General features: G+C 40.3%; 1 protein-coding gene across 2 annotated transcripts in view; it reads right to left on the bottom strand.

The window, feature by feature from the left end:
* VIRMA (vir like m6A methyltransferase associated) overlaps positions 1-8,951 on the bottom strand; it is a 60,546-nt gene extending 51,595 nt beyond the window's left edge. Inside the window, exon 1 of one of the 2 annotated variants that reach the window (XM_047725637.1) lies at positions 8,731-8,951. In XM_047725637.1, the coding sequence (XP_047581593.1) occupies positions 8,731-8,793 (63 nt within the window). In that variant the 5' untranslated portion in view covers positions 8,794-8,951. The remainder of the gene's footprint in view (positions 1-8,730) is intronic. The other variant, XM_047725636.1, reaches the window with a different exon arrangement.
* Positions 8,952-12,891: the final 3,940 nt, after the last annotated feature.

Below are 12,891 nucleotides of genomic sequence, written 5' to 3'. Positions count from 1 at the left end.
ATCAAAATTCATGAGAAGAATGGTTCATGTTATTTGTAACCAGCAAGACTGAATCCTGAGTCTCTCTTAAAGCTGCACAGAATATCATGCATATCAACAGACCAAAAGACTATCCAAGTTAGTTTTCCCTAAAATGTGAGAGATGACTTCCCAATTTTGCATTTTTCAACTCAGAGATCATAATTAAATATATAGGCACAGAAATCTTAAATGTATTTCAAAACTCTCAAAGATATAAAACAAACAGGATGAATGCAAAATGAAGCTAACCGCTGTCTTCCAATACCCACTTCCTTCTTATACTAAAGAAGCCCAAACTGGGCACAAGATAACTAAAGACCGGATTTCACAGACTCCAGAAGCCATTGTGAATTTGTGATCACTAAATTCTGATAAATGTAAAATGAAGAAACAAATAAATAAATTCTGACTGATGGGACAGAAATGGAAATGATACAGGCAATTCTGAATCATGTACTTAAAGGGAAGGTTCAGACTTCAAAAACTCCTACCTCTTGTTCCAAAATTCTGCTGCCTTTCTAGAACACTGATGGTATGGTAAAGCTACCTTAAACAATACAGGCAATACTCTAAGGATGGCAGAGGAACAGTATAGAAGGAAACTGTGGAGCTGTCACATTAGCCCTAAATACTTACAACTAACTAGCTTGAGAGAAAATCCTATTTTATCAAATCCACTGTTATTTTGACATTTGTGACAGCAGCTGAACTTGTATCCTAATTATTATAAATATACTGTAGATATTCCACAGATACTATAATAGATTTACATAAAAGAAATGAGCACTTTGTCTCAACCTTTGGTGCTATGATTCCTTCCTGTAAGCAGCTTCTTCTATTTTTTTTTTAAGACTTTATTTGCTTGAGGGAGAGGGGCGTGTCCACAAGTGAGGGAAGGAGCAGAGGAGAGGGAGAATCTCGACTCCATGCTGAGCGCAGAGCTATCTATGCAAGGGATCGATCTCACGACACTGTGATCATGACTGAGCTGAAACCAAGAGTTGGATGCTTAACCAAATGAGCCACCCAGGTGCCCCTGTAAGAAACTTCTCTACTTATAAACAGTACAATATAGAAGCTCCTTTGCTTACATGTTATAAATTCTCATTAATATGTACAAAGGAGGGGCGCCTCAGTGGCTCAGTTGGTTAAATGGTTGCCTTCCGCACTCCGGTAATGATCTCAGGGTCCTGGGATCTAGTGCCACATCAGACTCTTTGCTCAGCAGAAAGCCTGCTTCTCCCTCAGCCTGCTGCTCCCCCTGCTTGAGCACTCTCTCGCTCACATTCTCTCTCTGACAAATAAATAAAATCTTTAAAAAATATATACACACAAAGGAAACTTAGAACAAATTTCATTAATTGTATCCTCCTCTACCCTGCCCTATACTGATTAATTAAAGGTATCAGTAGTTAAGGTGTAATTGCTGTGGACCTAAAAAAAAACAAACTTCAGGTTTTATGAACAGCTTTTCAAAATCTATTTTGTTTTTAAGTAGAAGAGTTTCTGCTTTAGTTGCTACCCCTTTTATTTAATATTTATTTCTAAACATTTATTAAATGTCTATTATTGGGGCGCCTGGGTGGCTCAGTGGGTTAGATCTCTGCCTTCAGCTCCGGTCATGATCTCAGTGTCCTGGGATCAAGTCCCAAGTCAGGCTCTCTGCTCAGCAGGGAGCCTGCTTCCTCCTCTCTCTCTCTCTGCCTGCCTCTTTGCCTACTTGTGATCTCTCTCTGTCAAATAAATAAATAAATACGTAAATACATAAATACATAAATAAATGTATGTCTATTATGTTCCAAGGAATACCAGGTCCCAAGGACACCAAGATAAAGACATAATTTGAGCCATTAAGGAAGAGACCATCTATTGTGGCAGACATATTATTGCTATGATATAGACTCTACACAGGATACTGTGCAAAGTCAAAGGGATACTTACCTAACTCAAGTTGTGGGCAAAAATTCGTGGGGAGGAAAAGAAAAGTATCAGGAAAGATTTCTCAAAAGAAGTAGCACCTGAGCTAAGTAAGTCTTAGAGGAAAACAAGAATGAGTGGAAAAGAAGGAGGGAACAACTTTCTAAGCAAAGGGAGATGCATGCAGGTAAGGAATGCAAACAAGAACTTGGAAGGTTTAAGAAACTGTAAGTAAAGTTCACCATGGCAAGAGGGCAAAATGGAGGGGAAAGAGAAGGAGGGCAGAGTAGCTAAAACAATCAATAAAATTACAAGAAATAAATTTTTTTTAAGTTTTTATTTATTTAGGGGCACCTGGGTGGCTCAGTGGGTTAAGTCTCTGCCTTCGGCTCAGGTCGTGGTCTCAGGGTCCAGGGATCGAGCCCCGCATCAGGCTCTCTGCTCAGCAGGGAGCCTGCTTGCCCCCCTCTCTCCGCCAACTCTCTGCCTCCTTGTGATCTCTCTCTCTCTCTCTCTCTGTCAAATAAATAAATAAAATCTTAAAAAAAAAAAAAAGATTTTAGGGGCACCTGGGTGGCTCAGTGGGTTAAAGCCTCTGCCTTCAGCTCAGGTCGTGATCCCAGGTCCTGGGATTGAGCCCCATATCAGGCTCTCTGTTCAGCGGGGAGCCTGCCTCCTCCTCTCTCTCTGCCTGCCTGTCTGCCTACTTGTGATTTCTGTCTGTCAAATAAATAATTTAAAAAAATATATTTTATTTATTTATCTGACAAAGAGAGAAAGCACAAGCCAAGGTGGGGGTGCAGGGGCGGGGAGCAGCAGGCACCTCCCCCTCCACTCATCCTCTCTCAAATAAATGAAACCTTTTTTAAAAAATCTGTGTATTTCTCTCCATTACTGCTGTCACTTCTCGAGTTCTAGACACTATTTACACTAATCTTGATTACAGCAATAGGATCCTAACCAGTTTTGTGCTTCTTTCTCGCCCCCTTCCAACCCATTCTCCTCTTGCACTATGGTCCTTCTAGAAGGTGAATTTATCACTCCCCTGTTCTTTAATGTCCCCAGGCCAAATTCCTTGTCTAATATACAAGTACAGAGGCTCCTGGGTGGCTCAGTTGTTTGGACAACTGCCTTTGGATCACGTCATGATCCCAGAGGCACAGATCGAGTCCCACAACGGGCTCCCAGTTCCATGGGGACTCTGCTTCTCCCTCTGACCTCCCCTCTCATGCTCTCTTTCTCTCGCTCTCAAATAAATTTTAAAGAATCTTTAAAATATATATATACACATATATATGTATGTATATATATATATATACGTATATGTATATATGTACACATATGTATATATGTATACACACACACACAAAGTACAGTCCCTTCTTATCACTCCAAATTTGTAGCTCCAACATACCATGCTCTTTCTCACCTTCATGCCTCACTCTTGCTAACATCTCTGCTCCCATACTCCTCTGTCCCATCTCCTTTTAGAGATAAACTTTCTCTTGAAAGCTGTGCCTGAGCAAGTCTAAACAGGTGCCTCTCCTTGTGACTCAAAAGCCTCCTATCAAACTAAATTATAATTGCTTCTTTTCTCTCCCCCAATAGAATGGTATTTCAAGAAGACAAGAATGAAGTCTCAGTTTACTATTACACTCATAGTGCCTAGCCATCTTCATTTAATGCATAACTTTTAAAAAAAAATTTTTATTTGACAGACAGAGATCACAAGTAGACAGAGAGGCAGGCAGCGGGGACCGCGGGAAGCAGGCTCCCTACTGAGCAGAGAGCCTGATGTGGGGCTCAATCCCAGGACCCTGTGATCATGACCTGAGTCGAAGGCAGAGGTTTAACCCACTGAGCCACCCAGGCACCCCTAATACATGTCTTTTAATAAGTGCTTAATAAAAGCTGATTGAATTGTATTTTCAGAAAGTCAAAAAATATTACAATGAAGTAGGGGCTTCAGGTTATCTTGAGGCATACATTAGTCGGTTAAGTGTCTGACTTCAGCTCAGGTCATGATCTCAGGGTTCTGGGACTGAGAGCCACATCAAGCCCTGCAGCAGGCTCCCCACTCAACAGGGAGTCTGCTTGTCCCTAATTGCCCCTCCCTCCGCTCCTGTGCACACTCTGTCTCAAATAAATAAAATCTTTGGAAAAAAAAAAAAAAGATCGGGACACCTGGGTGGCTCAGTCAGTTAAGCGTCTGCCTTCGGCTCTGGTCAGGATCCCAGGGTCCTGGGATTGAGTTCCACATCAGGCTCCTTGCTCAGCGGGGAGCATGCTTCCCCTTCCCCTATGCCAGCCACTCCCCCTGTTTATGCTCTCTCTCTCTCTCTGACAAATAAAATCTTAAAAAAATAAAAAAAAATTTTTAAAAAGATATCTAGAGGAGTACATAAACCTAGGAACACAGGTTGGCAATGGGAAATCATGAGAGATTTACAATTATGGAGGTAATAGAAATTGTGAAGAATAAATTGGTCAAATTCCAGGACTCTGAACCACATTTACCTTCAGAAAGAGTTCCTGTGTCACAGTATAGCTGTATCTACCTTGTATCTACCTCCGCACTCTTCTATCCCTGAAAATATTTTCTATTTTCTTTTTACACTCTCCTTAAAGGTAAGCTAAGGCTATCTTATCCAATCCTATCACTTCCATTATCATTTTTATTCAGATGAGTTCCAAAGTGGTTTCTTAAAGAAACTCTAAAAGTAGGACTGGGGTGACTGGGTGGCTCAGTGTGTTAAGTGTCTGACTCTTGGTATCAGCTCAAGTCATGAACTCAGAGTCATGGCAGACTCTGCACTGACTTTGGAGCCTGCTTGAGATTCTCTCCCTCCCTCTCTGTCTCAAAATAAATAAATAAATAAAGAGTGTTTACTCTCTTTACCCTTTTCCCTCTGCCCTCCACCACCCGCCTGTTCCCTCTCTAAAAAAAAAATAAATAAAAGAAAGTGGGATTTTCTAGCATCAATCACTCCTGTAAGACTATTATTTTAATCCACAATTCCACTCTAGAAAGTAATAATTAATGATGCACTGGAGTGCCTGGGGTGGCTCAGTCAGTGAAGTGTACAACTCTTGACCTCAGCTCAGGTCTTGATCTCAGGATCATGAGTTCAGTCCCACACTGGGCTCCACACTGGGCATATAGCCTACTTAAAAAAATAAAAATAAAAATAGAAATAAAAAAATACAGACATCACTGTAAAAAGTTAGAAACCTAGATGTATGAGAATATATAAATAATAGTCTTAAAGAAATATTATGCAGCCAAAAAGTGGTATTATATAGAATATCTAGGGAAAGAAACAGGATTGCTAGAGGACAATAATAAGAAAGACATACTTTTTACTGTATAACCTTTTGTACCTTTTGAATCTATGCCTCATACATGTGTTACCTTGTCATAATAAAAAGATAATGTTTTAAAATAAAGTATACTTTTAAAATGTTATATAAGCATAACTCTTGATCTATAAAGATGCATGACACATTGTTAGGTGAGAAAAGAACAGTAATACAGTATGGGGATGTTAATGTGGGTGATGGTGTATACATTTAAGTATATATGTATCTACCAGAGGACCTGGAAAAAAAATTTAAAAAGCTGTTAATCATAGCTCGGACTAAGAAAGGTGGGATTATGAAAGCCTTTGCTTTTCTGTACTTCCTCATTTTTCTAGAATGAATTTAAAATTTACTAAAATAAGTTATTTAATTTTTAAAAAGTGACATAAAAACCACAAACACAATTTGAATTCATTTAGAACTACCAGTGTTTCAGTGTTCCTCTTGGGAAAGTATCTTTTTCGCCAGATTACAAACTCCTTTGGAAGCAAGGGCAATGGATTTGGGGAGTTTTTTGTTTTCTTCTTTGTATTGCCACTCCCGGAGCTTAGCTCACCTTCAAAAGTATTTTTCATAAGTAAATTGTTAAAACAGATTCCCAGCTTCCTATTGAGCAAAGCTCTCTGGTATACTACTAAACACACCAAAAACTAAAATTATCTTGTTCCCACCACACCCAATTCCAGACATTTCTATTTCTATCAATGATCCCACCAGTTCTCTAGTCTCTATAACTAGGACTCTATCATTTTTAGCTACTCTTTATCCCTCACACAATCAGTTGCCATGCTGTCAATTCTATATTCAAAATTTATCTTGTGTCTATCCCCTCCTACTTAGTCCCACTGAGACACAGTATGGCACTGCTTTAGAGCCAGGAAATATGCACTGAAATGCCTTAATCCAGCTACACCACTTTAGGACAGTCACCTAACCTCTCACATGAAGTCTTCTTATCTATAAATAGAGGATAAGAATCTCTCAAAATTGTTCAAAGGTAATTAGAGAAAATATAACTAAATTACCAAAGCACTGAGTCTTGAACAAAATAAACATTCAGTAAATGCTGGCAGTGATTACTGCCTATCTGCTAACCTAGAATTTTCACTACATCTCACATTTTTCTTCTTGATTTGCTACCTCTAATTTTTCTGAAACATTTTAGGTATTACTGATCAATTAATCAATTTAATGTATTTACTAGTCAATTAATTTACCTGCTCAAAAACTACCTATTTCCTACAAAATAAAGTCCACACTCCTTTGCTGAGCATTCAAGGAATTCCATGATCTGGCTTCAAACTGCCCTTCAGCTATCACTTCATACTAGGACTTTTGGCATTCTCTAAAGAGGACCGACTACTCCAGGAGAATAAATGCCCTGCTTTCTTATCTACAATTGTGGAACATTTCCTCTTCCATCAAGGACCTAGTTCACAGCCTTGATGAAGTCTTACCTGATATTCTCAAATCAAGAGGGATTTCTCCCTCCCCTGAAATCACATAGCCTTTATTGGTAGCACCTAAGGAAGCTAAAGAAATATTGACTCAGATCCTAATACGTCAGACACAAATCGGCACTTTGGAATAGGGCGCCTGGCTGGCTCAGCCGGTAGAGAATGCAACTCTTGATCTCAAGCCCCACATTGGGTGTATAGCTAGCTCACTTTTAAAACGAAAGAGAGAGGGAAAGAAAGATGATAAAACCCAATGAATTCCCACTGCTTCGTCACGTACTTAACGGATTCTAATTTGAATCATAATTTTGTGGACCTAACCTGGAATATTTAGTTATAAACTCCCTAGGAACAAACAATTCAATGTTCCATATCCCCCACTTACCTTTAGCCTTCCTTCAAGACTCAGTTCAAATGGGATCTCTACTAAGCCTCCCTCAAACACTGCCCACACTGGTCCTATCCTCTCCTGATTCTCAATGTTTGTCTAAGAATGAATGAAGAAACACTAGATTCTTAATTTTATAAGTGAATGAATGCTGATTTTCCCAAACAAGAATGCCACTAACTTATCATATGTTTCTTTCATTTTTATTTTATTTTTTTTTAAAGATTTTATTTATTTGACAGAGAGAGATCACAAGTAGGCAGAGAGGCAGGCAGAGAGAGAGGGGGGAAGCAGGCTCCCTTGCAGAGCAGAGAGCCCGATGCGAGGCTCGATCCCAGGACCCTGAGATCATGACCTGGGCAGAAGGCAGAGGCTTAACCCACTGAGCCACCCAGGCGCCCCATGTTTCTTTCATTTTTAATAGTTCTCTTTTACTGTACACATGACAGGTCTGTTCTGATCCAACTACTAACTCCAAGAGTTTTCTAAAGCTTAGCTGGAAGTACAGTCAGACATGTATGGTCGTTGAACAAGCACAACTAACTGAACCACAAGAAATGAGACCACAAATGCATTCACTGTTTGTAAGTTTCTGAAGTCTTGATTTTTACACACCTATAAACCATTCGCTGAAACAATTAGAAGACCAAAGTTGTCAACTTTCTATTTTGCCAAACAAAGCAGGAAGATACAGCCACTACTCACTATCATCATTCTCTCTGAGGAAAGAAGAGTTCTCTAAGTTTACACTGAAAGAGAAAAGTGAGTTCTGGGTGGTTTTAGTCTCTCTATGGACTTCGTTAATGTTCATTGTTGTCAGCTTTCGGGAACCTTTAGTTAACCAGCTATACTCAATTTCATTATCACAGGGTCAGTCATACGTTCAAGGGAACTCAAGTTATTACAGAATGATTACTCCGCAAGACCCCCCCCCCCACCCTCGCCGCTCACAAACGACAACGCAACTATGCTGTACAGTTTGACTACAATTCTCTCAGTTCTCTCTTCGTAAGTCCACGCAAAGGACGTTCCATGTAAGTAATCCATGCCTTACTGTGTGAAATCTTTCCAAGAGCTAAGTCTTAAAGTTTCAGGGCCAACTGGAGAACGCCGCAATCCTAAACCGAGTGAGTGTCACATCTGGGCAACACAACTCCTGCAAGGAAGGAGACCTAGGAGAAGGGATTTAGGAACCACAAAGCCTGCGTGACCTGTTCAGTCACCTGTACTGTCAAACTCAAGCTGTCCGAGACCCCTCCCAAACAGCACCTGAGGTAAACCTGAGAACCATGACCCTTCTCACCGCCCAAAGCTGACAGGAACAACAGCACAACAAAGGAGCAAGGCAAGCTGAGCGGCCGACTCGACCACAGACAAGGGGAACTAACGGAAAGCAGGGAAACCAGGAGGCTACCACCGCCCTCCCTCCGACGTGGTTGCCCACACCCAAGCTGGGGGGGGGGGGGGCTGGCATGTGAGGAGTTAAAGCGGCAATCGGCAGGAGGAAAAGTCGAGGCACGCCTAATGACCTTTTGTAAGGGTCCTCAAGTCGAGAAGCAGGATCGGAATCAAGTCGCGAAGCCTTACCTCAGCGCTAGGGTGTTTAAAAGTATCTAAAAATAGCAGCTCCATCGCCGAGTCTACCGCCATGTTTGCCGCGGGCGGGGGACAGGGGGAGGACTTCCGGGGCAGCGCTCCAACCTCGGCGACAGCGGCTCAGGAGAGGGAGAGACCGCAGCACTTCCGGTGACCGGAGCTCTGGCGCCGCAAGCCTGGGCCTATCCGGAAGAGCGGTGCTGCTGGAAGTCTCCGTCCCCGCCTTCTCCAGCGCGGCGGAGGGCGCCCTCGGAGCACAGAGCGGGGCGGGGGAGAAAAAAGGAGGGGACTACGGCGTCGCCAGTGGTCCAAACCCTGTTCTACCGCGTTTCAGAGCCACGACGGCCTTGGGGTGGGGAGGTACCGAGCAGTCTTGGGGAGGGTGGAGGAGAGGTAGGGAACGCCGCCAACTCTGGACAGCCGGCCGAATGCAATCTACTTTCCAAGCCAGCAGCCTTTCCAGAGCGGACAGGAAGAAGGATCGATACGCGCGGCTGAAGTTAGATTTTTTTTTTTTTAAAGAAAGAAAAGAAACTGTTGTCTCAAAACGGAGAGATTTTGTTTTTGTTTTCTCATCTGCAAATGGGAATAATAATGCCTAACCCACTGATTTATTGTGAGAACTAATTGAAATAAAATTGGAGAATTCGTATAACGTGAAATGCCATGAACACAGAAATATAGAGTGAAAAGTCTCACTGCCTCCGTGTTGATGAGCACTGGAGCAACAGGAACTATCTTGTAGTCTAAACCGACACAAGTGCTTGGGAGAGCGATTAGGAATTATTTAGTAAAATTACATGTGCCTACCCCGCTTTTAGGATAAGTCTCCCATATGGACCGCAAGAAATGCCTGCGCATACAATAATGCTAATGATAAAGCTTAATAGTTGCAAAAAATCTGTTCATTGACGTTAACAAGAGTAAGTAAATTGTGGTATATGTATGCGATGTAATAGAATATAGCAGGTAGAAAAGAATGTACTCCATATCTACTAACGTGGATAATACGGATAAACATGGGAAAAACAGGGCTAAGCAAACAAGTTGAAGAATATGTAGTGTAAAATACCATTTATATAGTTCAAAACATGCAAAATAATACAACTTTGGGGGAAATGTATATAAATTATAAAATTACAAAATGCATTGGAATGATAAACACTAAAATTTAAAGATAGTGGGAAATGAGCGAGAGGACATCAAGAAGTGTACAGGGCCTTCAAATGCTGTTTGATTATGTTTCATTCTTTAGGTTGGTGATGGTTTGACAGGCATGCCTCACATTATTGTTTGAGCCTTTTGGTATGCCTGAAATATTTAATAATAAATTTTTTTTTTAATTTTTTTTAAAGTAAATCTTCATCCATCCCCTTCCTCAGCACGTTTCCTTCATTAGCTAACAGTTCATATCTTTTACTATTTGCTTTCTCAAAGAACTAGTTCTTGCTTTCATATTTATTATTCTCAGCATTCTTCTGTTTTCATTTTTTTTTAAAGGTTTTATTTATTTATTTGACAGAGAGAGTTCAAAAGCAGGCAGAGAGGCAGGCAGACAGAGAGGAGGAAGCAGGCTCAATCCCAGGACTCTGAGATCATGACCTGAGCCGAAGGCAGCGGCTTAACCCACTGAGCCACCCAGGCGCCCCTCTGTTTTCATTTTTTAAGATTTATTTATTTTGGGGGGGCGGACAGAAGGAGAGAAAGAATCTGAAGCAGACTCCACACCCAGCGAAACTGGACCCCAAGGTAGGACTCAGTCTCACAACCCCAAGATTATGACCTGAGCCAAAATCAAGACATGGAAGCTTAACAGACTGAGTCACCCAGTCACCCCATTAATAGACTATAGGTTGTTTTAGAGACTTAGGGTTGTTTTAATTTTACAGGAAATTGAGCAGCTAATACTGGCGTTCCCATATATTCCCCTTTCCCACTGTTCAAAGATTCCCTAATTATTAATAACTTGCTTTACTGTAGCACATTTATTACAGTTGAACCAGTATTGGTACATTATTATTAGCTGAAGTCCATAGTTTACATTAGGGGCCCTTTGTTTTGTGTTGTACATATATACTACATGTGTATTTTAATTTTAAGATTATCTCTGGAAGAATTATATAAGAAACTGGTAATAGTTGTTGCCTCCAGGAGGGGGAACTTGATGGCTAAAGTACAGAAATAGAGGTAATCTATCTCCATGTACATGTATTACCTATTAGCAAATTTTGAAAGATGAGAAGTAAAGAAAATTTGAACAAACAATTCTTTCAAGAAATTTTGTTACATAGAACAAAGAAATGAGGTGGTTGTGAGAGGGGGTGCTGGGGTAAGGAAAAAGTGTGTTTAAATGGGAAATAACAGAGCATGTAGACTGGTGGAATGAAGCAATGGAGAGAGAAACAGTGATGACAAAGAGAAAGAGGGAATATCTGAGGCAGCAAAATATTGAGTAGGTATAGGGGGCAGGGTACCTAGTAGCCAAGTAAAAAATGACCTTTGCTCAAAAGAATGCTTGCTCACTGTTGACCAGGGGCAAGATGGAGTCCATGGGTATACATGCAAATAGCCATAACGATTTAGTATGTAGAAATGAGGAAGTTCCTTTTTGATAGTTTTCTGTTATCTCAGTGAGATCATCCACTATGATTGAGAGGACAGTCAGATGTATAGAAGAGATAAAGTATTAACCAGACTTCTAGGAGAGCCTAGAATCCCTAATTGGTTGTCTATAACCTCACATAGTGTGTAGGGCCCCAGATTCACTTCTCCTTCCTCACTTTTTCATCTTGTTCCTGCCACACCACTTAATGTGGCATTCCCAGCCATTCCCAGCTAGATATGGTTCCCTTAATATAGACGTATTTCACAACACTGTGCCCCATGCCTTACACGGTTTCATCTACTTTGAATATTACTCCCTTGATATGGCTTCCAAAAACCTACATACAGTTACATGAGGCGCCTGGGTGTCTCAGTCGGCTAAACATCTGACTCTTGAGTTCAGCTCAGGTCATGATCAGGTTGTGAGATCCAGCGCTGTATCCGGGCATTGCACTGGGCATGGAGCCTGCTTAAGATTCTCTCTCTCTCTGTCCCCGCCCCTCGCCTGCCCTGCTCACTCACACTCTCTCTCAAAACAAAAACAAAACCCTACATACAGTTACAATAGCATCCAAAAGAACAAAATACTTAAAGAATAAATTTAACCAAGATGATGAAAGCCTTATACACTGAAAACTATAAAATACTGCTTTAAAGAAAATTAAAGAAGGCAAATAAATGGAAAGACATTCCATGTTCATGGATCAGAAGATGACAGAAGATGTTAAGATGACAATGTTACCTAAAGTGATCTACAAGTTCAATGCAACCCCTATCAAAATTTTGATGGCCTTTTTTTCAGAAATGGAAAATCTGATGCTCAAATTCATACTGAATTTCAAGGGACCCCACATAACAAAAACAATCTTGAAAAAGAAGAACACATTTAGAGGACACATGAATCCTCCAAATTACTAATTTAAAACTTACTATGAAATTAGAGCAATCAGAACTGTAGTAATTACATAAGGATAAACATACACACCAATGGAATAGAATTAGAGGCCAGAAATAAACCTTATGTACATAGTTAATATATATGTCAAGGGTGCCAAGGCCATTCTACAGGAAAAGAATAATCTCTTCAATAAATGATGCTGAGACAACTGGGTATCCACATGCAAAAGAATGAAGTTGGGCCCTTACTTCATCCCATATACCAACACAAAAATAAACAAAAAAAAAAACCCACCTCAAGATGGGTTGAGGACTTAAATACAAGAGTGAAAACCATTAAACTCTTAGAAGAAATCATGGGTAAATCTTCATTACCTGATATTGTTCACCAATACATCCTTAGTATCTGGCACACACTAAACACTCAAAAATAGTTATTGAGTGAATTGATTTCTTATTTGCTATTATTTCTATTTGCTATTTTGAATCACTTAGAGAATTACATATTGAACACATGTTATATATCATGTGATCAGGTTGTACAATTCTTCCTCTTTCATTTTTAAAGGTATTTTCTCAGTCTTTTTTTTTTTAAGATTTATTTTTATTTATTTTATTTGTCAAAGACAGAGTGAGAGAGAGCACAAGCAG

This window comes from Lutra lutra, chromosome 4, assembly GCF_902655055.1.
Source record: "Lutra lutra chromosome 4, mLutLut1.2, whole genome shotgun sequence".
NCBI lineage: Eukaryota > Metazoa > Chordata > Mammalia > Carnivora > Mustelidae > Lutra > Lutra lutra.
Note: the sequence above shows the minus strand (reverse complement) of the source record. Positions and strands in the feature narration are given on the sequence as shown.